This window comes from Acinonyx jubatus, chromosome B4, assembly GCF_027475565.1.
Source record: "Acinonyx jubatus isolate Ajub_Pintada_27869175 chromosome B4, VMU_Ajub_asm_v1.0, whole genome shotgun sequence".
NCBI lineage: Eukaryota > Metazoa > Chordata > Mammalia > Carnivora > Felidae > Acinonyx > Acinonyx jubatus.
Window position 1 is genome coordinate 94,147,502 of NC_069387.1, and position 25,221 is coordinate 94,172,722.

At 40.2% G+C, this 25,221-nt stretch overlaps 1 protein-coding gene and 1 long non-coding RNA gene across 3 annotated transcripts in view; one reads left to right on the forward strand and one right to left on the reverse strand.

Annotated features, from left to right (window-relative positions):
* The window catches only part of LGR5 (leucine rich repeat containing G protein-coupled receptor 5), a 131,237-nt gene extending 120,825 nt beyond the window's left edge, over positions 1–10,412 (forward strand). For both annotated transcript variants that reach the window (XM_015063620.3, XM_027071248.2), the window contains 5 exons: positions 2,669–2,740; positions 3,539–3,664; positions 4,674–4,819; positions 6,571–6,654; positions 7,735–10,412. In XM_015063620.3, coding sequence (XP_014919106.3) covers positions 2,669–2,740; positions 3,539–3,664; positions 4,674–4,819; positions 6,571–6,654; positions 7,735–8,822 — 1,516 coding nt within the window. In that variant the 3' untranslated portion in view covers positions 8,823–10,412. The remainder of the gene's footprint in view (positions 1–2,668; positions 2,741–3,538; positions 3,665–4,673; positions 4,820–6,570; positions 6,655–7,734) is intronic.
* Positions 7,157–8,954, reverse strand: LOC128316436 (uncharacterized). The gene is made up of 3 exons (XR_008300349.1): positions 8,740–8,954; positions 7,817–8,103; positions 7,157–7,651 (listed from the first exon to the last, which is right to left on the reverse strand). It is a non-coding gene; the product is annotated as an uncharacterized LOC128316436 (long non-coding RNA).
* Positions 10,413–25,221: the final 14,809 nt, after the last annotated feature.

A 25,221-nucleotide genomic window follows, 5' to 3' on the forward strand; every position in this document is an offset into this window, starting at 1 on the left:
AGGGTCAGGTGCAGTGGCTTTCATTATTTACTTAAGAATTCCAAACATATTCCGAGTGAAACATCATCAGGTTCTCTGATGTCAGTTAGCTTGAGTTTGAATCCCAGCTCCTGAGATTATTCTGTGACTTTGAGCAAGTCACTTAATACTCTGTGCCTCTCTTCACACCAGTAAAATGGGGCTAATGACAATACCTACCTCTTAGAGTTGTGTTAAGGGTTATGAGACAATACGTGTGAAAAAACAACTCATAACCCAACCTGGCACATGGTAAATATGCAATAGTGTCATGATGATGTTTGTTGTTATCATTATTACAACAAGTATATATCCTCTGATATATGTATCAGTAAGGGTCTTGGCAGGAAATGGTGCAAATGAAGAGACATTTGCATAGGTGTTGGTGGGGAGTAAGCAAGGGATGGGCTTTCGGGAACCAACAACATGGCCAAGACTGAGGCTAACGGAACACAGGCACAGAGAAGGGATGCTGTGGTTGAGAAACGTGCAGCTGCCACCAGACAAGATTCCAAAACAGAGAAGGAGCACAGGTGCCCAAGTTGTCTCTCCTGGGCTTCTGACTGCATAGAGTAGGGAGCCCCTGGGCACATGGCCTGCAGGGTCAGCCCCAGGCACAGAACAGGGTAGGAGAGTGGAAGTGGCTCCTCCCGGGGCTGCTGCGAACATTCCAGCACACAGACATACCAACACAAGTGGAATTACAGTCCTTTGAACATACAAATTCTCCCATATTTGTTTTAAATCCAAATTGCTATAAAGCCCCATGGCAGGACTTGGCCTACATTCCTGATAATTCCTCTCTGTGAAGCTCCCTGGGCACCCATGTTCTACTCACAGCCACCAGAGACTTTGACAGATGGCATGACTTGCTTCCCTCACCGGACATAAGTTTTATGAGCAGCTCAGGAGAAGACTGTGTCCTCACTCAATTACCCAACCCCCAAATGTGGCTCCCCCACTCCTTCCCTACCATATTCTCCCCTTGTTAGCCAAAATTTTTTTCTGTTCTGGCAGCAGGAATGGATCAAAATAAAAAGCCTTCCAGTTTCACCCTGTTTAGGGAGACTTTCAAAGGAATATAAATGTTCTTCAAATACCATTTATCCAAGATAATTCAAGAGGCACAGTACCATAAATAAATCACTCATTTGTGCTGGAGAAGTTCACAGTGATCACTTTCAGTTTCCTCAAATGTCTATACTTTAGTTATACTTATTAGTTAGGCATTTTAAAAATACAAGTTTTAAGTTCATTGTTTCTTTTTTGAAATGTGGAAGTTCTTATTCCTGCTGAATCACCTACATTTCAGTGTGTATGCGTGTGCATGTGTGTATCTGTTTAGTGAATTTTATTTCTCCATAAATTGTAGGTTTTCTGTTATCAAAGGATTTTATTTCCAACATATTAGCACCCTTTTATATTTATTTTGAGCTAAGAATTTAAATGTACATCTCCTTTACTGGGAATTTATTTATTTTTTAATGTTTATTTATTTTTGAGAGAGAGAGAGAGAGAGACAGAGAGACAGAGTGTGAAAAGGGGAGGGGCATAGAGAGAGGGACACACCGAATCCAAAGCAAGCTCCAGGCTCTGAGCTGTCAGCCTGAAGCCCAACACAGGGCTCAAACTCATGAACCAGGAGATCGTGACCTGAGCCAAAGTCGGATGCTTAACCAACTGAGCCACCCAGGTGCCCCTTATAAAAAAAAAAAAAAAACACCTTCTCTGTGTGGCTCAGTTGGGTAAGCATCTTACTACAGCTCAGGTCATGACCTATGGCTCAAGTCATGATCTCATGGTTCTTGAGTTCAAGCCCCATGTTGGGCTCTGCACTAACAGCACAGAGCCTGCTTGGGATTCTCTCTCTCCCTCTCTCTCTGCCCCTCCCCTGCTCGCTCTCTCTCTGTCTCTCAGAATTAATAAACATAAAAAAAAAAAAAAACTCTGTGTTTTTCTTAAAGCCTGACATATCTGACGATGTACACAAAGTGTTGCTGCATTTCATTACATTTCCAGGGTCATTTTATCTACTTCACATTTACTTGCTTGTCAGTGGAAGAGCCTCAGAAATTCCTGTCTTACTGCTCCTCTACCCCTACTCACCTCAGAGACACCCTAATAAAATTTTACAAGCATGTTCAAGTCACCTTTTTCACAGAGAATAAAATCTAAAATATCCACCTGAATGATTTCTCCTTGATTGATTTAAAACAAGATTGAGGGGCACCTGGGTGGCTCAGTCGGTTGAGCGTCCGACTTCAGCTCAGGTCACGATCTCACGGTTCGTGAGTTCGAGCCCCGAGTCAGGCTCTGGGCTGATGGCTCAGAGCCTGGAGCCTGCTTCCGATTCTGTGTCTCCCTCTCTCTCTGCCCCTCCCCCATTCATGCTCTGTCTCTCTCTGTCTCAAAAATAAATAAACATAAAAAAAAAAAATTTTTTTTTTAAATAAAACAAGATTGATTTCAAGTCCGTTCTTTAGTCATTTTTACTACTGATATCTTTATCTGGTGTGATCAACTAATTGTTTTGCCCTGAATGGAAGCTAAATTTTGGTAAGACAATGAATATATATGGTAAAACTTCACACCATCTTTTTAAAATATCATCCTCTCATTTGCCTTATATATATATTCTTTTTTTAAATAGGAATTTGGCTTGGAACAAAATTGCCGTTATTCATCCCAATGCCTTTTCCACTTTGCCATCTCTAAGAAAGCTGTGAGTATCTCATGACTTGTTTATGGCATATTTTAAGAAATTGGGGGCCACTTAACTTCCTCACAAATGTCGGTGTTGCTGAAGAAACTGCCACACACAGATTGCCCAGCCCTCAGTTCTCTCCACGCTCGAGTGAAGTCAGACCAGGGAGGAACCCTGCCCCTCCAAGGCCACGTGGGCCCTGACTGCGTATTTGAAGAGCTGGGTGACAGCTGTTCTGCTTATTGAAGTGAAATTTTCCACTTTCGCTGAGCAGTCAGGTGGGGTGGAATAAGATGTCATTTCAGTCCCAAAGGGCTTTCGTTTTATATTTGCCATCCTAAGAGAAAACTTTCCTGTCCCGCGTTTCCTCCCCTCGGGGCCTCTGAACCCTTTCCTCACCCCTCTCCAGTGGCTAACAGAGAAAGAAGGAGCTAGTCAGACAGAAGTTAAGGGGAGGAAAGGGAATAAACCCAACAGCGTCTTCCCCCTCATCCCTAACTTATTCCAGTCAACATCTCTTTTCAAATTAGGTGTAGCACCTTCTGTGGATTTTTGATGTCCCCACCTGGTAAAATACAGCTTATTATAGAAATTACAATTTGGATGCGATTAGGACATTTTCCCCCTGCAATTCTGATTGTAAATAGACATGTTATCAGTAGCTAAACCCAAAATGGTTATTTTTACCATGGAGGGTACAGACCCTGCTAAGAAGTTTTTATGGAGGAGTTTAATAATCTTTAAGTTGCTTTTTTTCAACATGGACGCTTTCTGCTAACACAGACTAAAAGCCAATTGTTGTTTGATGTTTTGCAGGGACCTATCGTCCAACCTCCTGTCGTCTTTTCCTGTAACTGGGTTACATGGTTTAACTCACTTAAAATTAACAGGAAATCATGCCTTACAGAGCTTGATATCATCTGAAAACTTTCCAGAACTCAAGTGAGTTTGTCATTAAAACTAATAAGATACATTTGTGGCCATGCGAAATAATAGACGTGTTATAGTAGTTTTCGAAATTTATGAGGTCAAGGGACTCTTTTGAATTGCATTTCATGCCCTCAAGTCCCCCACCCCTGGGGCATTGTTAGGATAAGCCCTGAGGCAAAGAACGTCTTCCTGACCACATTTCCTTTCTTTCTCAAAGATGCCTCCCAGAATCTTAGCGTTCATGGAAAGAGTTTGAAAACCATTGATCCATGGGATATAAACTAGGACACATAATTAAATAACATTATAATATTATTGTAGTACTGCTTACATTTCTAAATTTATCTAGCTTGTTATATGTTCTAATAAAATGTACTAAATTTATATTTCTTTGAGGAAGTAATGCTCTTTAAAACTTGCTATGCTTATTATTGTTAAAAAAAATCCCTTGAAAGACTATATATGTATATACACATATATATTGTATGTGCGTGTGTGTGTGTGTGTGTGTGTGTGTGTGTGTTTATAGATATATTTTTAAACCACGGTACATTTTACATACTTTTAAAACTATAACCCCAAAAGAGAGTTTGGAAACAACTTTTTTTTATTTCCTTCCAGACTTTGTTTCCAATGTATTTTTAATTGTTAGAATCACAGTACATATACCGCTTACATCATGTTTTCCTTACTTTCCATTATGTCATACTATAAGCACTTTTTAATGGTACTACAATTTTCCCAGCCGTCGTTTTTTTAACCTTTTTATTATGGAAATTTTCAAGCACCAAAGTAGAGAAAATAATATAATATATGCATCACTCAACCTTAGCAATTGTCAACATTTCATGGCAATAAATAGTTCTGTAATGAACATCTTTATACACATAATTAATATTTTAGATTATTAATTAAGGCTAAGATCCAAAGACAGAATTATTGAGTGAAAGAAGATGAACACTATATTTAATAATCCATTTCTTTAAGTGTGTGTTTTTTGTTTGGTTTTGTTCATTTAAAGGGTTATAGAAATGCCTTATGCTTACCAGTGTTGTGCATTTGGAGCATGTGAGAATGTCTATAAAATTTCTAATCAATGGAATAAAGATGACAACAGCAGTACAGATGACTTTCATAAGAAAGATGCTGGAATGTTTCAAATTCAAGGTAAGACCTATTATGTCACAGTGATGAAATTTTATCTACAATGGTCTTGAAAAGTCATCAAACAGGTCATCTGAACTCCAGACAAGTCCTTATGTAACCAGTCCAGCAAGTTGGAAATCAATCCTACTATTTTTTTTTAAGTATATTTATTTATTTTTTTTGAGAGAAGGAGCAGAGCTGGACACGGGGCAAACTCATGAACTGTGAGATCATGACCTGAGCCAAAACCAAGAGTCAGACGCTTAACTGACTGAGCCACCCAGGTGCCCCTCAATCCCACTACTTAAAGACTCCCAGAGAAAGAGAAATATCCCTTGGGATCATTCTAAAGGTTCATTTTTTTCTGTAAGTGATTTCTTAATACAGTACTTGTATTTATAATTAGATCTCCCTTGGCATATACTGTCCTCAGGGGTAATTCTTAATATTGATGTCAGTATTTCCGTAAGATTTTAAAAGGACCTCATCCTTATGGATATATTTTTTGTACATGTTTCTGAGCACTTTTCTCCAGAAGATAAAAATCCATTTTTATTCTTATGGTCTGGGAGGAATGGACAACGTAAGCATTTAGATGCCTCCATATGTCAGTAGAAAGGCCTAAGAATCCAACTTCTTATCCAACTAATTCTAAAACCTTCTCCCCTCCCACCCCCCATAGGGGTATCTGTCAGGGAGGTGAAATGAGATAATGTCTATAAAGCACTTGGCTTTCCTTGAAGTAAGACCTTACTTAAACAGACAGCAATGCACCTCAAACCACACCTGTGATAATGAGGAGGCACCATGGCAGCCCCCACTTTCCTTTGCCTGCCAACCCTGCAAGTTTGCACACAGTCCAAACAGACTGGCTTTTCTTCCTCTGGACCCTAATGATTTGTTGATTCCCAAGCAAGTGTGTCTGTCTGATTCTGTCTGTCTGCACGTTACCTTAACGTTTCTTCCTGTAAACATACCAGTTTAAGGAGCGGATATTTTGGCCCTTGGCTTTTTTTGTTTTAGGCCACAGCATGTGTCTTTTGCTCTTGTTTTTTCTTTAGTTTTTGCTCTCCCTGCTTCATCCATGCTAATTTCTACTATATTAACTCTAGTATATTTATTAACTTAATTAAAAAAAATTAAGAGTGCCTATTATGTGCCAGAAGGTACACAATGAACAAGAAAAACAAAGTACTTCAAAGGAGTTTATTTTCAAGGACAGCAGTTCTGTATGTTAGATCACAAAACTCCTATTTTATGAGTAGCTAAACTAAGCACCACGCAGTAACTTGATTTGCCCTTTGTTATGCAGAATTCCCCAGGAAAGATTGAAACTTACTATACCTGATTCTCCCCCTTGTGCTCAGAGAACACAGCCCAGGACATTTGCACTATAGCTATCTAACTGTTTGGTAATTGGATAAAGAGAGGCCCACAGCCTCTCTCTAATTTAAGTCAGTGCAATTTTGTGCTGTCATGAGCTAAGAACAGAATGGTAGAGCTAAAATGTTATCACCGGGAGTCTGGGGTTACCCTTCCTTACCCTCAGTTCGTCTGGAATACTATGTCATAGAGTAGCTTGATTAGAACTTTATAATAGACTTGCAACTTTATAATAGACTTGCAAGAAAGACAGAGCCCAGGGAAAAGTGGGATGTCTGGCCTTCAGTTCCCTTCAGTCCCTCAAGGACAATCCAAGACTTTCTTCCCTGGGAGGTAGACCCCAAAACAAGAGCCAGAACTCACCATTCCAGGGCTTCTCATTCCTGCAGATGAGCGTGATCTTGAAGATTTCCTGCTGGACTTTGAGGAAGACCTGAAAGCCCTTCATTCGGCGCAGTGCTCGCCTTCCCCAGGTGAGAAGGGAATCCAATTTGACAACAAATTTCATATTAAAAAAAAGAAGAAGAAGAAGAAGAAGGGCATCGGCACTGCCTCAGCGCAGTACCCACCACTGACTCCGAGGCCATCAATGACATACAGGCTACACTTCCAAGCAAAATCTGTGCCACCTTTGTGGCTCTTAAATATCCCTCCCCATGGGGACCTTTAAAATAGAAATGTTCATTCCCTGGAGTTGGTCTCCATTCATAAAGAGGGTTTTTGTGAAAGACTTTTGATTCAGATTAATGAAAACTAAAGAATCAATCATATAGTTAGAAGTGTATGCAATTTTTTAAGAGATATTGGCAATTTAGCCTGAACTAGTATGCAGGAATCTTGCTTCATGTAATCATTTTTGAAAGCAATTTCTTTTGTCTTCCCTAAATAGCTATTTCATTAAAGCAAATAATAGATAAGTACAGATAAGTAAAAAAAAAAAAAAAAAAAAAAAAGATCTGTAAATATTGACTTCACATAACTGTTTGTCCCATTCCCAGGAACAGAATGGACCAGTTGAAAAAAAAAAAAAAAAAGACAGCTGGGAAGGGTTGATATTTTATTTTCAACAACTAGATTGTCTCTGGCTCTCAAACATCAAATGTCATCAAACATCAAGACAAACCTAAGATGAAATGTTCATGAAATGCACTTTTATACTACCATTGCTTCCTGTTCTAATGTTATAGAGTATTTCCCTGGGATTCTCTTTCTCTACTTCCAGAACCTTTTTGAAGCATTCTGAGAGAAATATAATGAAAAGCCCAGGAGATCTGGCTTTTTACCTGGCCCCAACTCTGCATTCTTTGAGGGATCTTAAGTGATTTAAATTCCCCATCTCCATTTCTCTGTGTCAAGCTTGAAAATATGAGCACCTGGTGTTCATGTTTTCACGGTAGTTAAAGAAAGTAGAGCATGCCACAAGGGAACTGTGTGTTACCTCTAGCTGTTACTGGCCTCTCTCTTGGTGTCCTAATAAGAGAAACAAAAAGGTAAATTGGCAGAAGTTGTAAACCCTAGTTTGATACCCAGTCTTTTTCTTCCTTGGATTCTAGGCCCCTTCAAACTCTGCGAATACCTGTTTGGTAGCTGGCTAATCAGAATTGGAGTATGGACCATAGCAGTTTTGGCGCTTACTTGCAATGCCTTGGTGACTTCCACAGTGTTCAGAGCCCCTCTGTACATTTCCTCCATAAAACTGTTAATTGGGTTAATAGCAGCAGTGAACATGCTCATGGGGGTCTCCAGTGCTGTGCTGGCTGGCGTGGACGCGTTCACTTTTGGCAGCTTTGCACAGCATGGTGCGTGGTGGGAGCAGGGGGTCGGTTGTCAGGTCGTCGGCTTTTTGTCCATTTTTGCTTCGGAATCATCTGTTTTCCTGCTTACTCTGGCAGCCCTGGAGCGTGGGTTCTCTGTGAAATACTCTGCAAAATTTGAAAGGAAAACCCCCTTCTCCAGTCTGAAAGTGATCATTCTGCTCTGTGCGGTGCTGGCCCTGACCATCGCCACGGTTCCACTGCTGGGTGGCAGTGAGTTCAGTGCCTCCCCGCTCTGCCTGCCCCTGCCCTTTGGCGAGCCCAGCACCACAGGCTACATGGTCGCTCTCGTCTTGCTCAACTCCCTCTGCTTCCTGGTGATGACCATTGCCTACACCAAGCTCTACTGCAATTTGGAAAAGGGAGACCTGGAAAATATTTGGGACTGTTCTATGGTGAAACACATCGCTCTGTTGCTCTTCACCAACTGTATCCTTTACTGCCCTGTGGCTTTCTTGTCCTTCTCCTCTTTACTAAACCTCACATTTATCAGTCCTGAAGTCATTAAGTTTATCCTTCTGGTGATTGTCCCGCTTCCTGCATGTCTCAATCCCCTTCTCTACATCCTCTTCAATCCCCATTTTAAGGAAGATCTGGGGAGCCTGGGAAAGCAAACCCACTTCTGGACAAGATCGAGAAACCCAAGCCTGATGTCTATTAACTCTGACGATGTCGAGAAGCAGTCCTGTGACTCAACCCAAGCCTTGGTAACCTTCACTAGTGCCAGCATAGCCTACGACCTACCTTCCAATTCTGTGTCACCGCCAGCTTACCCAGTGACCGAAAGCTGTCATCTTTCATCTGTGGCATTTGTTCCATGTGTCTAATTAACATGTGAGAGGAAAAGTTTTCAAACACTGAAAACCAAAAAATATGAAATTGAGTACATCAGAGCAGTAACTAAAAAATAGCTGAGTGGAAACTTGTTTTTTTTAATATCTCTCAGTGTGGAAAAAGCTGAAGACCTTGTTGATACTGGAGAGTGAAAAACAAGTCTAAATGCTGCTTGTATAATTCCTTCAGATATAAGAGATACATCAATCACATTATTTACGTAAGCCCAGATTTTAAAAAGCAGACTGAAATGTTCAAAAAGATTCTCCATGATTTCCACCGATTCCTTTTTAAACTCACCAATCTAATTATTTGGGGCGAGGGGCAGAACCACTTGCTTACAAAGCTTAGTTTCAGGTTTTCAAACCTGAAAACTCCTTAAAAGATGGTTAGAGGAGTTCAGAAAATAGGGTTTTAAATGGCCTACATTACTAAGTAAAAGTTGTGACCAGTACGATTTCATTTTAATGACCATGTGGATGTGTTAATCCTCCTTTCCCTTTCCACAGAAAGGATCCTTCCACAGCACCAATCCCCCCATGAATGGATAATGTAGGACATTGTTAGTTTACTCATATTCACATCGTTTTTAGAGATGCCAAATTGTATGTATCGGCACTAGATGGTTCCACCTCAGTGAAGTAAAACTGCCTACAAATATTTTGAAAGGAAAATAAATTCTTAAATTGCCGTGAAGGCAATCATGTAGAAGTGAGGTTTGCCATGTCTAATTAATTTTTAACTCTCTGCTGTCCAGAACTCCAAATAAAAGTCCATTGCTGGCAATGGAAACACCTAGAAAAGATGGTGTGCAACTCGGGGAGGTTGGGGATTGTTTTTTCTTCAGGTGCACACTTTTTGCAGGGGGTTTTGTGAATTGATTCAGACTGAGGTGCATCTTAACATAATGATCAAATGCAGACCAACATGAATGAAATCCACCAACATAACTTCTCACACGTGTATCTCTAGTAGCCCTAGCAACGATGTCTGAAACCACTTTGGACTTAACAGGGACTTGGTAACATATCCTCTTTCTTTAGCTTGGTTTTAGCTGTGTTGTCTTTGGACCAACCCACTTGATGTCAGGAACATGACTTCTCTGCTTATTCCATATGTAATACAATACGATGTGTTAAGTATTTTAAGAAGCAAAATGATTAAATACTAAAGGTCAAAGGACTAATTTGTAACTTCCATTATACTACATTAGCTTCAATACATCCAAACCAAAAGACTGTTAGGTAGATTTATTTTTATATAAGCATGTTTATTTTGATCAGATGTTTTAACTTGGAATTGAAAAAAAATACATTTATGAGATGTTTTATAAGATGTGTAAATATAGCACTGTATTTATTACTACAATAAAGATTCGGTAACTCTAAGGACCATGATAAGAAACCATGTACAGTGGCATATTATTCATATATATTGTGTTTCTCTGCCCATTTTCTTTAAATTCATTAACTGTATATAATATGTGTAAATGTATAGTACTTGTAAATAGATTCCAAACCTGCTTTTCTGTTGGGTACAAAATAAAAGAAATTTGTAATAAAATGTGTGACTATAAAACAAAATATCTTCAGGCCTTTTACTGAGCCCACAGGCAAATATATGTTCTCCTAAATGTTTTTTATTTTTGATGTATAAATACATTTGCTATCTAAGTATTTGCACCTTAATATTTTACATATTTTGGACTTATCTCAAGAAGTAAATCCTTCGTGAGTACAAATCAAAATATCTTTACCAGCTCCTGGATTGTGTTAAGTAGGACTAATAAGCCATCTTGTCATGGTAAATGACTTGGTAAAGTTTATTGTCTCTAATGAGAGTTTGGATTTCATAGCCAGAACCTATTTCTTTTGCAATGTAAAAGGAAAAAAATCCACAACTAGAGAGAAATATATAAGTAACAATTCGATCTTACAATTACTCAACATGAACATGAATTTTCTATGAATTCTTCCTTTAAAAAAAAACATATTTCAAAACCATATCAAGGCCAAAACGTTTTCTAAGAACACGTGTTTCTCAAGGCACAAAGAAATGCACTGTTCTCCTTTAGTTCCCATCCCTCAAAACATAAGAAATGAAAATGATTTTCTAACCTCTTGTGCCAGACCCTCCCAGCTCCCTCAGCAATTCCTGGTGTCCCCATACAGGTTGCAAGACAAAACTGTCAGGCCTGGGTGGAGGTCCAGCATTGTTGCTAAAATGAACCCATATTTACTGAGCGCCCTCAGGGTACCTGGCACCGAGTTTGCTCCCTACCCATCAGATATAACCATATGCTTCAACCTAATTTAGTTAACAGGCATCCCATGGCACCAACTGTGCAGCCCACACTTGAGTTGTCTTCAGCTGAAACAAGGGCTCTAACACAATTTCACTCCTCTGAGCCCTGATGGCGGATACAAAAGTTGCTTCTAAAGCAATGGATCTCAGTCCTTCTTCTTAACATACTTGCTTTGGGCACCTAAAGTTAGGAACAAGTCCTTGGCAGCCCACCTCTTTCTGTCCCACTCAAGAAAACGCAAGTCAGTGATGTAATTTTTTTTAAGGGAAAAAAAAATCTACTCTAACATATTTCTTTAAAAATCCACAAATTCTGTGGGGCGCCTGGGTGGCTCAGTCAGTTGAATGTCTGTCTTTAGCTCAGGTCATGATCCCAAGGTTCGTGAGATCAGCCCCCCGTGGAGCTCTGTGCTAACAGCTCAGAGCCTGGAGCCTGCTTCAGATTCTGTCTCTCCCTCTCTCTTTGCCCCTCCCCTACTCGCACATTGTCTCTGTCTCTGTCTCTGTCTCTCAAAAATAAACACTAAAAAAAATGTTTTTAATCCACAAATTTTATTATTTATTAGCAAAACCTAGTTCTAATGCACTTCACACCAAACACTGCTTTCCACTATAATACAGTAAATCAGAATGGCTGGAATGATATCCACAAGTAAATAAACCTACAGTGAGGAGGGGAAAAGATACAATAAACTGTTGACAGATGGAACAACAACAAAAACAAAAGCCAAAAGGACATAAAGTGGTAGGCGAGCCTAGAGTAAAACTTTATGTTTTCAAAATGGATTCATTCATTCAACAAATACTGTATGCCTACTACACGCAGTGTTCTATACATGAGGATTTCTATGCAAAACAAGGTCTAGAATTTGTACTCCGGTAGAGGGGAGATAGACAATAAGCAAATATAAACAAGGAAATATGTGATAGAAACATGAATGAAGGAAATGAAGCTGAATAGCATGGCAGGAATGAATGGCATGTTACTTTAGATGCAGAGCTTAAGAAAGGGCTCTCTGGAAAGGCACCTTTTAAACTAAGATATTATTCAAAAAGGAGCTACCTTTTTCTTTAGCATTCAACCACTTACATCAGTAAAACTCATCATTTTTAGTCTCTCTATTCATATGTCACCCACAACAAATCATTTTAAATGCCATTTTAATATAAATATATATCAGATGGCTGATATTGCACATAATTTTTTCTCACAACTGTTAGTAGGCAAAATCATTCTTGTACAAAATAGAAAACACCGTTTCATTTCTTTGTGGCCAAAAGTGGAAAAACAAGGTAGTAAAAAGTAATAAAATTAGATGGGGTGCCTGGCTGGCTCAGTCGGCTGAGTGTCCGACTTCAGCTCAGATCATGATCTCATAGCTCGTGAGTTCAAGCCCCGCTTCCCGCCTGGAGCCTGCTTCAGATTCTCTGTCTCCCTCTCTCTCTGCCCCTCCCCCACTCGTGCCATGTCTGTCTTTCAAAAATAAACAAACATTAAAAAAATTTTTTAGTTAAAAAAAAGTAATAAAATTAGCAACATCATGTTCATTTAGAACCAGAAAAGCTTCAACATCTGAAAAGATAACAATGTTTTGCTTTTTTTCTTAATCTTATCACTACCTTTAGCTCAGGGGCCCATTAGCCAACACTAGAATAAGTTTTAGATAAATAGATGGGCTCACTGTGATCACACTAGCTCCATTCATGCTCTTCAGCATTTGGAAATTTCATTTTACAGTTCAACTATATAGATAAAAGAGACAATCCCCCTCCAAGCCACTAAACACTGACAATCTTCTTTGTTAGGCCACAGAGGCCCTAAAATACAGTTAGGGTATGGTGGCTTTTCCTTGCAAATGAAGTGGTCACGGGGTCAGTGATCATTTCAATGACCTCCTTATAAACATTTCTAAAGATGCTGGACTCAGATTCTACTGATTCATCTCAAACCCAAATTCCAGCATGTCTGACCCTTGAAGCCTATTGGATAGGATGATAACAAAGCTTTAGTTTGTCTGGATGAAGAAACTAGAAGAAAATGAATGATAGGCTGGAGAAGCATTGTGCAACATGGGTTTTCCAACTCTAGCCACATTAAGACATGACTTCCCATTCTGATTACTACATTTTTAAATGGAATGTTTAAAATATGCTAGTTCATAAGGACAGTGAATTTAATGATATGAGATAGGGAAATGATAGCTCATCAAAGAAGAAACTGAGGGACACCTGGCTGGCTCAGTCGGTAGAGCATGCAACTCTTGATCTCAGGGCTGTGAGTTCAAGCCCCACATTGTGTGTAGCAATTACTTAAAAATAAAATCTTTAAAAAGAAAAAAAGAGAGAAAGAGAGAAAATTGAGAATATTGCCCCTGGAGAAAAGAAAGTTAAAAAAAGACACTTGAAATATTTGAATAATAGAAATTCACTAAGTGCTTTCTTAAGTACCCACTCATAGCAGGCAAAATAATAAAATGGTTAAGCCCAGGGATTTGCCATCAGACAAACCTCCATTCAAATCCTAGTTCTATTACTACCTGTGTAGTAGTAGGGCAAAATATTTAATTTTTCTTAGCCTCAACTTTGTCCTCACTCAAATGGACAAATAACAACAGCCTCATAGGCCTGGGAGTATTAATAGTTCAGTGTGCATAAAGTTCTTATCACAGCACCTGGAACAGAGTAGATGTTTAATAAGTGATTGCTGTCTTTTTCTCCTTTCCCAAAAGCCCTATGACATAAGCAAAGCAGGACTTGCCATTTTGCAAATAAAGAAACTGAGAGTCAGAATGAGAAGTGACTCTCTAAGGTCAAAAGTGAGGAGTCCTGAATAAAAGTTGGATTTTATTTAATAGCACTTAAAAGGCAGTCACAGAATGAGCCAAATTACTTTTTCAGAGAACAAAAACCAATCGGTGGATAATTCAGGGAGACAGAGCTGGGCTTAATCTAAGCAAGACTCACTTCATCAGATGTTTTGGATACCAAAGAAAGTCTATTATATTGAGTGAAAAGCTAGATCAAATAATGGTTAACTTCCCAATTCTCAATGTTTTAGATGAATTCTTGTGTTAGTCTTCTTGGAAACTGTAGTATTGTGATTTATAATAAGAAATACAAATTTGGTCTTATTCCCCATTCCTGGCCAGAGCTCCTAAAACCCTTGGAATTTCTTAAATTTTGAGAACCAGGAAGGTGTGTTTTGTTATGTTAATGAGGGGCTTTGGGAGATCCCTAAATCACCTAAGGATGGAGACTGGTTGTGAGGGGAGCCAACCCTGTGACTGGAGGGTTGGAACTTTCTGTCCCCACCCCCACCAGTCCCCACCCTGCCCTTGACCTCTTGGGAGCGGAAGGGACTAGAGATTGAGTTGAATCACCAACAGCCAATGATTTAATCAATCATGCTTCTGTAATGAAGCCTCCATGAAAATCCGAAAGGATGGGGTTCAGAGAGTTTCTGGGTTGGTGAACACACAGAGATTTGGAGATAGTGGCTCCTGTGTAGAAGGCATGGAAGAAACACCTTTCCCCATCCTTTGCTGCATGCATGTCTTCCACCTGGCTGTTTCTGAGGTATATCCTTCTATCATAAACTGGTAATCTGGTAGGTAAAATGTTGCTCTATATTGTGTGAGCCCCTTTAGCAAATTGATTGAATTCAAGGAGGATGACTTTGGAACATCCCATCTCTAGCTGGTTTGTCAGAAGCACAGGTAATAATCTAGGACTTGCAACTGGCAACTGAACTAAGAGGGTAGTGGGGCAGGGAGGATTCAATTGTGGTTGCAGGAAGGAAACCCACACATGGGACTTGATGTCAGAATTGTAGAGGAAATTTTAGAGATTTAGGAATTTGCTGGTGAAGGCAGTGAGATCTTAAATCAACATCCTGAAAGCTAGAGCACATAGTTGTGTGTAATGAGTGATGGACATTCAGTCTGTTCATTTAGTGATGATGAAGAATAAAGACTTGGGACTTAAACCCCCTTCTTAGAGACCTGCTGTGGAATCCTGAGCAAGTCTCTTAACTTCTCCAGCTCTTCACTGTCTCTCATTCTTCCTCAAACTACTGATGAGCTAATATCAATTATATCAATTGATATATCAATATCAATCTCTAAGATTACAGTAAGTTTGAAGGCTGTTCTTTCTGCTTCTGTCTCTCCCCAGGAAGTGAGAGAAGCAGGTAAAGGCCAAGTAAGTTAGAGAATCACAGCAAAAAGTCACAGAACATACCAGTCCCAAAAGCATGGGTAGTCAAGTTGATACATCACATATCAAATCTCTCTTTAGCTGTTTCAAATCCTTATACTCCCCTTTTTACCTTTTTTCTTCCTTCCCTTTATTTTCGACCCTAGGCTATCCATATCAAAATACTGAAGTGAGGTAATCAGTAATGGCGGTTAATTAGGCTCTTTGGATTATAAGTAATGAGGGAGAGTAGAGACTGGTTGGGAGGACACCTGTGGCAATAAGAAAAGAAGGAATTTCATGGGAACACAGGGACTGTAAAACTGGGACTCAGAACTTTAGCATGGTGTTGGAGAACCAGAAGCCTTCACCTCAGGTCTAGGAATGGAACATTCTTGTTACTCCTTAAATGTATGGATCTCTCACTGTTAAAGTGACCCAGTCTTTGTGCTTCAACTACTACTGTTGCCACCCATTGATCATCTCTATTCTGTAACTTCTCTTTAATTCATGGTTTCATTTATTTATAACTTGGGATTATTCATGACTTCAGCCTAGTGCTTCCCAAGGGGACCCCACCATCCCCCAGGTTTCACTTTAGGACTCTCACTTGCTCTCACTTGCTCATCACTGACTTGGCTCGTTCTGTATCTTCCACTCCTGCTCTAGAAGGGAAAGAAGTTGATTGATCACTGTTGTCCCTATGGAACAGAGCTTTGGGGGCTAAGCAATCAGAGACGTCAATGTCCAGATGATGGATAGGTTGCCCTTTCTGATCCAATTAATCATTTGGTAGTGATAAGGAGAAGTCAGGGTCACATGGTCAAAACCTTTAAGTGTTGACCATCAGTGCTTAAGGAACCAGCCAGAGTTCCCTCCCTCTAGGCAAGGATCTTTTAGAAGAGTCTGGGGCTCTTGATCGGCCTGTTCTGCAGATGTGACTAATTTTGATTTTCCTCACTAAGGGAGACACATTGGAGGTACTTGTCCAGCCCACGCATGCACAATGTTTGCAATTGCTTCCCAGCCACAACCCCTATCAAATTCTCCTTGACTCAAGCCAGATCAATCAGATACTCTTTCCAAAGAATTTGGAATTAGGACATTAAGACAATCTAACTAAGTCAGATGATGATGGGATGGGTGCTTGAACAGAAAGATCAAATGAAATTTTGGCTAGCATTGACACCCTGAGAAGCCAAAACTATGTGTAAATTTAAGTTTTGGAAAGCAGAAAAAGGCACTCTGAAGAGAAAAACAAAGGACTGATGTAGCAAGCAGAAAGGAATAGAAGTGGCCAGTAGCCCCATGAAAGATTGACTTTCTAGAAAGTTCCATTCCCTGGGTGGCCTGGTCATGCTTTCTGTCCTATTCTTAGATGTCTATGAAGTTGTTGTATCCTCTCAATTAACCTTCTTTTTTACTTGAGTTACTCTGAAGGGCTTTTTATTGATACTGACCTTCACAATCCCTCCTCAACTAACATGCCTAACTTCACTGTCCAAAGTTTTTAAATCTTTTTTAATCAGTTGTATTATCTTTCCTAAGTTCCTAGGTAAGATCTTCCCCCTGCTCCGTCTCCCAAGTTCCGCTGGCATAGGAAATATAGCAATGAACCACCAACCCTTCTATAGATCATTATTTTCTCTCCCATTTGGTTACTTACTGGTTTATTGGTTGTTTATTACAATTTCCAAAATGAAATCTGCATCATCATAAAATACATACAATACATAGAGTTTGGGGTTTTTTTTTGTTTTGTTTTGTTTTTACCTAAAACTCTAAACTATATATTTTAAACTGCCTTTCTGTTCTCAAATAGGAAATTTGGACAAAGGGAAAAGCAGGGCCCTGGGTCAGACAGTCATACATATGAGTGTCAGAGCGGCCATTTTACCAGCCGAGTTGGCATATTACTTAATTCTGGGTGGGCATATTCTTTAATTAATCATGAGCATATTAATTAATTCCTCTAAACAGCCATTTCTTCATCTATAAAATGGGGATAATAATGGCATCTACCTCATAGCTGACCTCGAGGGATTGTTATTATGCAAAGTACTTCATAAGTGCTTAACAAATCCTTAACTACTGGTGTTTGGGAAGTTTCAATAAATAGAAATCTCTTTTCCTGCCTTTGTTTGGAACCTGTTGAAAACTGGGACAAGGAGTAAGGCAGCAAAGGTTAAACATCACCTTTATTGCTGATAAAGCTGATGAAAGACAGCAGGGCTTTCATCCACAGACAAGCAGCTTTCTAATACATAACTGAGAACTCGGCAGACGTGTCCACTGAGTCACAGAGAACACTGGTCCAACACAGATCTCCCCATGTGAGGGTGAGTTTCTGTGAAATAACAACACAAAAGAACAGAACCTTCTTGAATGTAACCTTCAGGAGGGCACTAGCAAAGGGAAGAAAAGACTGAGTACTTCTACATGCTAATCAGATATGTCACTTATCCCTTCTACAGGACAAGTCAGCAAGAGGACAGACTGCTACCAGGAGTATCCTCCACATGGAAGGAAACAGGCAGCAGCAGGGAATATGAACCCCACCCTTGGACTCCAGCCTTCACCGTTTCTCTTTTTTTAACTCAATCCTTTCGACGTAACCAGTAGGGCTGTGATCAACCCTGAGTGTGGCTGTCTTGTGAGGACAAGATACCAGCTGCATATCTGGGCAGTTTTATTCCACCTTTGTAAAGCTGCTCCCCTACGGCAAGCACAGCTTCTGGAAATATTCCTGAGACCACCAGGACCAGGATATTTGATCTCCAGAAGGCTCTGTGATGCCATGTTCTCAAAAAACACCAGTCTTTTCTCATCCTTCAAATGCCCCAGACTTCCTTAACACCAGTGCAGCCTGTATAAACACGTATACTCACCTGTGGATGCAGCCTCTATAAACCTCAGTAATCTGCCAAGGTCAAAACACTACATAGCTAAAGGCTCAGACCTTGGACTGGATTTGAAGAGTTCCCACAAGTAGCATCCTTTCTCTCCGCCTGAGTTCCAAGGAAATGAGAAATAAGAAAACATAAAGCAGATATGGATCAATGTGTCACATTTTCTAATGACAAACTTAATATTACAGTACGTGTCCTAAAAAATCTCAACAAGTGATGGGGCAGCTGTGCGGCTCAGTCGGTTAACATCCGGCTTTTGATTTCAGCTAAGGTCACCATCTTACTGTTCATGGGTTCGAGTCCTGTGTCAGGCTTCATGCTGACAGTGTGGAGCCTGCTTGGGATTCTCTCTCTCCCTCCCTCCTTGCCTCTCTCTCACTCACACTAAATAAATTAAAAAAAAAAAAAAAAACTTAAAAAAAAAAAATTCTCGCAAGTGAGCTTTCCAGAATTAGCCATATTCTTTTCCCAGATACAGGCAGCACTGGATGACCATGGCCTCCCCACATGGAGGTTGGGTTTTCTATAGTTACCTCTTAGAACAGCAGAACTGATGGTTCCTATGGACAGACTAGTTCCAAAAAAATTTTTTTAAGGTTTATTTATTTATTTTGAGAGGAAGAGAGAGAGGAGGAGGGGAAGAGAGAGAGGGAGAGAGAGAATCCCAAACATGCTCCGTGCTGTCAGCACACAGCCTAATGCGGGGCCTGATACCATGAACTGTGAGAGCATGACCTGAGCTGAAATCAAGAGTTGGACACTTAACTAACTGAGCCATGCAGGCTCCCCAGTTCCAAATTTTAAAAAAGAGAGGAGGGGAATAACACAGGCAGGCCAGAAGCCTCTCCCAAACGTTCCATTATGACTTAGCTCTCCTACTCCCCTGGAAGAAGTCAGTGAGTGGGCTGAGAGGCCAAGATAATGACAGAAGAAAAAAAAACTCTGACAAGTAATTATCAGGAATGAGAAACACCTTTTTTTTTTTATTGCTAATAGCTATTGTTTTAGTTGTAAATGAATTCTAAGTGTATTCATGTCTAGAAAAGCCAGCTTGTAATAGCTGTTACTGGAGACTTGATTATGACAGACAGTGTTAAGTGCTTTTATGGACAATACTTCACTTCATTAGGAGACAAACCCATGAAATGGGTCCTGTTGTCATTCCCATTTTATAGATGAGGAAGCTGTGGTACAAAGTTTTTTGGTTTTGTTTTTTTTAAGATTTTATTTTTTAAGTAACCTCTACATTCAACGTGGGACTTGAACCTACAACCCTGAGATCAAGAGTCACATGCTTCCAGCAATGGAGCCAGCCAAGTGTCCCACAAAGTTTTGATCAAACAAAGGTTTGATCACCTGCCTAATAAATAGTGAAGGTGGGTCTCAGAGGCATTTCTTTGAACAGCTGCACTAGTGAGTTTCAAAGTGTGGTCCCTAGGAACTTAGAAAATCATATTCTTGGTCCTCACTCCCGACCTAGTGAATGAGAAACTCTGTGCTGGCACCCAACAATGTGTGTGTTGTTTTTTTTTTTAATTTTTTTTGAATGTTTATTTATTTTTGAGACAGAGCATGAAGGGGGGAGGGTCAGAGAGAGAGGGAGACACAGAAACTGAAATAGGCTCCAGGCTCTGAGCGGTCAGCACAGAGCCCAATGCGGGGCTCGAACTCACGGACCACGAGACCATGACCTGAGCCAAAGTCGGATGCTTAACCGACTGAGCCACCCAGACGCCCCTCAACAATGTGTGTTTTAACTGGTCATCCAGGTGATTCTGATGCAAGCTCATGTCTGAGAACCACTACATACACTCTCCTGCCCAAGGGAGCTAAGTCTTTAGGGGGATTGAAGTATCACTCCTTGGGCAAGGGAGAACAGGAAACAAAAGGAAAAGAAAACTAGCTATCCTGAGTGTAAGGAAAAGGGGAGTAGTAGAGACAGGAGAAAATTTATTTCAAATTAAAGAAAAATGAGGGAAAATGTTGGCTAAAGCATTGACTAAGAAAAATATTTATAAAACTCTATAAACATCTTCATCCTTTGTTTAACATTTGTCTACAAAGAATTTGTGTAGCACACATTAAAATTAAACCAATTATTTAGTAAACATGCACTGAGTGGTTACTCTGGGGAGGAATATAACATAGTGACTGAGCATTCAGATTCTGAAGCCAGGTGGCCTGTGTTCAAATCCCAGGTCTAACACTTAATAGTGGGCAAGTTTCTTCACTTCCCTTTTCAGAGCGCTCACTATAAAATGGGGTTAATAAAACATGCAGAGTATACTGCATCTGTCAGCAAAGTTCATTTTCCAATTAACTGCAAAAGTCAAGAGTAAAATGGGGCACAAAGCTATATCAATTATTGGAAAAGTTTTGTTTTCATTGAAAGGATTTGCAGTTTGTTGTACATCTGATACCTATCTGATTAAGTTCTCAAATTTTAAATCTCCATTCCACAGTAGAAAAAGATCTTGCTTGACATTCTGGTCAAAACTTGCTAACCACTGAGAGGTTTATTGAAAGCCACAATAAGGAAATGGTCCACAAAAAAGAAGAAGAAGAAAAAAACTCATATTTTTTACCCAAGGCTTTTGTCTTAACAAGAGCAGAATTGGCCCTCTGGGGTATGGAGGGGCCTTTGATCTAAAGTAGACCAAATGTCATTGTTTCTGATTAACATAACTTTATTTTCCAATGGAAAAATGAGAATTCTTGATGTGGTGCTTTGTTATAATAATTAGAAAAAGATTGTGTAGCTGATTTTGCCTGCTACAATCTCTGGAATATTTCACTTTTCCTCTGAATACCTTTGTAATGAGTAAGAAAGTTTAAATACTTGTCATGTATGACTGGAGGCATGTGTCCTAGCCAAAATCTAGTGGAGATAGACAATAGCTCCTCCATAAATTTTTTCTTTTCAATTTTAATAGTGTGTGGATGATGGGACGTAAAGTGTTCATATGCTTGGCTCAGTGTGGGAGATTGCAGAAGGGTTCACAGAGCTGATTAAGAAGCAGGTGGCACCACCTACAAGCAAAAGGATGCATTTCATTTCAAAAGGAAATGATACCAAAGTGATAGAAGTTGTTTCTCTGTTTGTTTGTTTGTTTGTTTGTTTGTTTCCTATCTGCTGGCCTGGGGATAAGAGGAGTTGCAGAAGTTTCTCCAAAATTTGGTTATACTCATCATTCACTGCTTCTTTGGCTCTAGACCAAAAAAGCCAATGTTTGATGTGAGAAGGTCATTATTCATGACAAGTATGGCCTGTTTAGAGGAATCAGTTTGGCTATTTTCAGGTAAAACATCCCTCCCCACTTTTTGATACAATTATGAATTAAACAGCTGCTGGGACCACTTCTGCATCCAGATTTTTTGTAATATAAAGGCTGTCTCGACTGAATAGGTATTCTTTGCTACCATATTCTCTTTTCCCCATCGAATTAGTACTAAAATCCATTTGTGCTTGGATCGGCAGCTCTTGAAGCAGTTCAAAGATGGGTGTGAGATCTGTAAGTTATGTATTGGTTGGGCTCCTTCCTTTCCATGGAGACTGAAGAGGTTCCTAGCTACAAGCTCCACCTGTTACTGGAGCTTGGGTGACTTTCACTGCTCATAGGGAAGAACTTCCTCTACCGTTGTAGTAGCCAGGCTCCAAGATGGCCCCTCAGTGATCTCCACCTGCTGATATTACACCCTTGGGTAATGCCCTCCCATATTGTACCAAGGTTGGGTCTGTGTGACCAGTAGCATACGGCAGAAGTGATGGTTTGTCATCTCCAATGTCAGGTTTTAAAAGACAGCAACTCCCATTTTTTGATGCCCTCTGTCTCTTTTTGTCTCTTTCTCTGTGTGTCTCTCTTTCCCCTGGCTTACTCACTCGGGGGAGCCAGCTACCATGCCATGAAGCCACTCAGGCAGTCTACAGAGACATACATATGGGAAAAAACCTAGGCCTACAAACAACTATAAGAGCAAGTTTGGAAGTAGACCCTTCAGCTCTTTTTAGGCCTCAGATAACTGACTGCAGCCCAGCCAACAGTTGGATTCAACTCCTTGCAAGACCCTGAGTCAAACCACCTAACCACCTAGCTAAGCCCTGCTGGATTCCTGACCCACAGAGACTATGATACAATAGTTTGTTGCTTTAAGTTGTTTGGCTTGAGGGTAATTTGTTACACAGCAATACATAACTAGTACAACCCTCCTGTGAATAAACAAGGAGTTACCATTCACTTAAATTTCAGGAGCACTTAAGGATATAAAACTTGTGGAGCCAGAATTATTCCTTAGCATCAGTTTTAGAATGAAGAGCATTGATGACAATGTAGATCCATGGTGAGTACTGCGTTACCGAAACCTGGTAGGCACATACCTCGTAATGAGATGGAGCCTGAAGAAAACAAAGCACCTGGTAGCCACTATATTCCAAATATTTACGTAGATACTCCAATGATTTGTGACATTTCTTCTTCTTTTGTATTAAAAAAATTTAAATCCATTAATTCCTCTCTACCCTAGAGCAGTGCTTCTCAAATTTTAATGTACATAAAATCGCCCAGGAATCTTATTAAATACAGAATCTAGTTCAGTAGGTCTGGGGTAGGGCCTGAGATTCTGCATTTCTAACAAGCTCCCAGATGTTCCTGATGCTGTAGATCTAGAACCACCAATGATCTAGAATCATTGTAATCTCTTTAAACACTCCCCACACTAGCGAACCTCCAACAGAAAAAAGACATACCTTATTTTCATCTCTTTGCAAGTGCTAGTCCCATCCATCAGCACCATTTTGTTTCCAAGCCTTCATTACAACTTTATTTTGCTAAATAAATATAGGTCCAAGCTAACTTGACAATAATATATATAACAGCTAACTTCCTTGACCATTCCACTTTCTTTGTCTCAATATTTTCTTCAGGTCTTCCTTACTCTCAGGAAGTTTATGAAGTAATTAGACACCCCCACCACAAGCCTTCTCGTTCCACTGAACTGCTGCCCTAACTTACATTGCTGAGGCTTCTTCCTCAAACTTCTCTGTAATCTCACATATGCTATGGATAGCTAATGTTACGGAGTATTTTGTGTCCCAGGCACTGTTCTAAGCTCTTAACCTGTATGAACTTATTATCCTCACAATCTCAAGTGAGATAAATACTAATATTAACCTCATCTCACTAATGAACAAATGTTGGCTTAGGAGTTAAGTGAAATTTCCCAAGGTCATACAGGCAGGTGTTGAATCCAAAGTACAGAGATCTTAAGCACTAAGCTATACTTTTTTCTCTGAAGAGTGTCTTCTCAGCCCCACTTCCTGCGTTTTCTAAATACGCAACTCTCTGGCTGGTCTTCTTACAGACCCCTCAACTTCAACATAAAGTTATTACTTAAGTTGCTTTACTCATGTGGCTGTAAGAACTTACTCCATTATCTGTCCTCAGGATCTTAAACCGTGATGCTACTTATGTTCTTCAGGCATAGGTTCACAGGAGTTTAGCTGAATTCAGTTAACCTATTATGTTGTCAGAGGACAAGAACCTCTGCTGAATCTCAGCAGCTCATTTTAAAAAGGTAGGGGGAGGGGCGCTTGGGTGGCTCAGCTGGTTAAGCTTCAGACTCTTGGTTTTGGCTCAGGTCTTGACCTCAAGATTCGTGAGATGGAGCCCCAAATCAGGCTCTGTGCTGACAGAGTCAAGTCTGCTTGGGATTTTCTCTCACTCCCTCTCTCCCTCTGTCCCTCCCTGGCTCTGCTTGGGATTCTCTCTCTCCCTCTCCCTCTGCCCGTCCCTAGCTCACACGTGCTCTCACTCAAAAATAAACAGACATTAAAAAAAAAATGGTATGGGGTAAAAGGGAGGGAAGGGAGGTGGTTGATGAGAATGAAAATTTTTAAATGCCTGGAAAATCCAGGGGTATGTGGTTTCGGCCACAGTGAATCCTGCTGCCACCATGAATAGGTCTCTTTCCACCTTCAGCTGGGCTTCCCTCTTGGGCCTGACTCCCAGCATTCACAGAGCTGTGGTGAGGCAGTTATCACAGCTCCAGGCTTACATTCTACTAGCTTAGAAAAAAGAAAGATCGATTCTCAATAATTCCCTCAAAGACCCCAAGATTGCTTCTCAGTGGACCAACTCAACTCACTTTACACTTCAGGTTGCCAGTTAAGGGCATGCACTCGCAGTTAACTTCCTGGGTTGGTCATTTACTATGTTGGTGACTTAGTTAGTTAACTTCTCTGGACTCCATTTGCCACCTGTAAAATGGGGATTATAACAATATTTCATAGGGTTGTTGTGAGAATTTAATTAAGTTAATAAACCTCAAGCACTTGGCAGTAAGGCCTCAATTGTTAGCTCTTATTAAATGCCCACCCCCGAACCTACATTAACCGGCTAAGTCTGGGAAATGCACTTTCTGCTTTTCTATACCAAACTAAAGATTTATAGAGTAGGACTATAGAACTGGAAGGGATTTTAGTGGTTTGCCATTAGAAAGTTGTTTAGAGATTAGAACAAGCTAGGTTCAAGTCACTAACCTCATCCTATAGTCTGTTTACTCTTTGATGGTGGTGTGGCAGAGATGCTTAGCTGTCCCCAAATTATGTATTCTGTTCTTCATCCTTGAATATCCCAGCCTCCCTTGAAGTGGCCAAGTGTCTATGTTCTAAACAATGAGACAAAGCAGATGTGGTTATGTTCAGCTTCTGGGAAGTACTCTTAAGAGAGGAAGTTTGTTCTCCTTGTTCTTCTTTCCTGCTAAACAGAATGTGAACAAAAGGGCTGGGGCTGGAAAAGCTGTCTTGAATCATCAGGACCACCAACCAGAGGGCTGTTATGCAATTTAGAGAAAGGCCCACCTTCCCATAAAACTTGGGGTCCAGGTGATCCCTCTGTGTGAATTAAAAAAAGGCCCTCCTTTCCCCAGGCCAACTCTTCCAGTGGCCTAGGATGCTTGTGATTGTGGGCTTATTTCAACCCCTGTTATT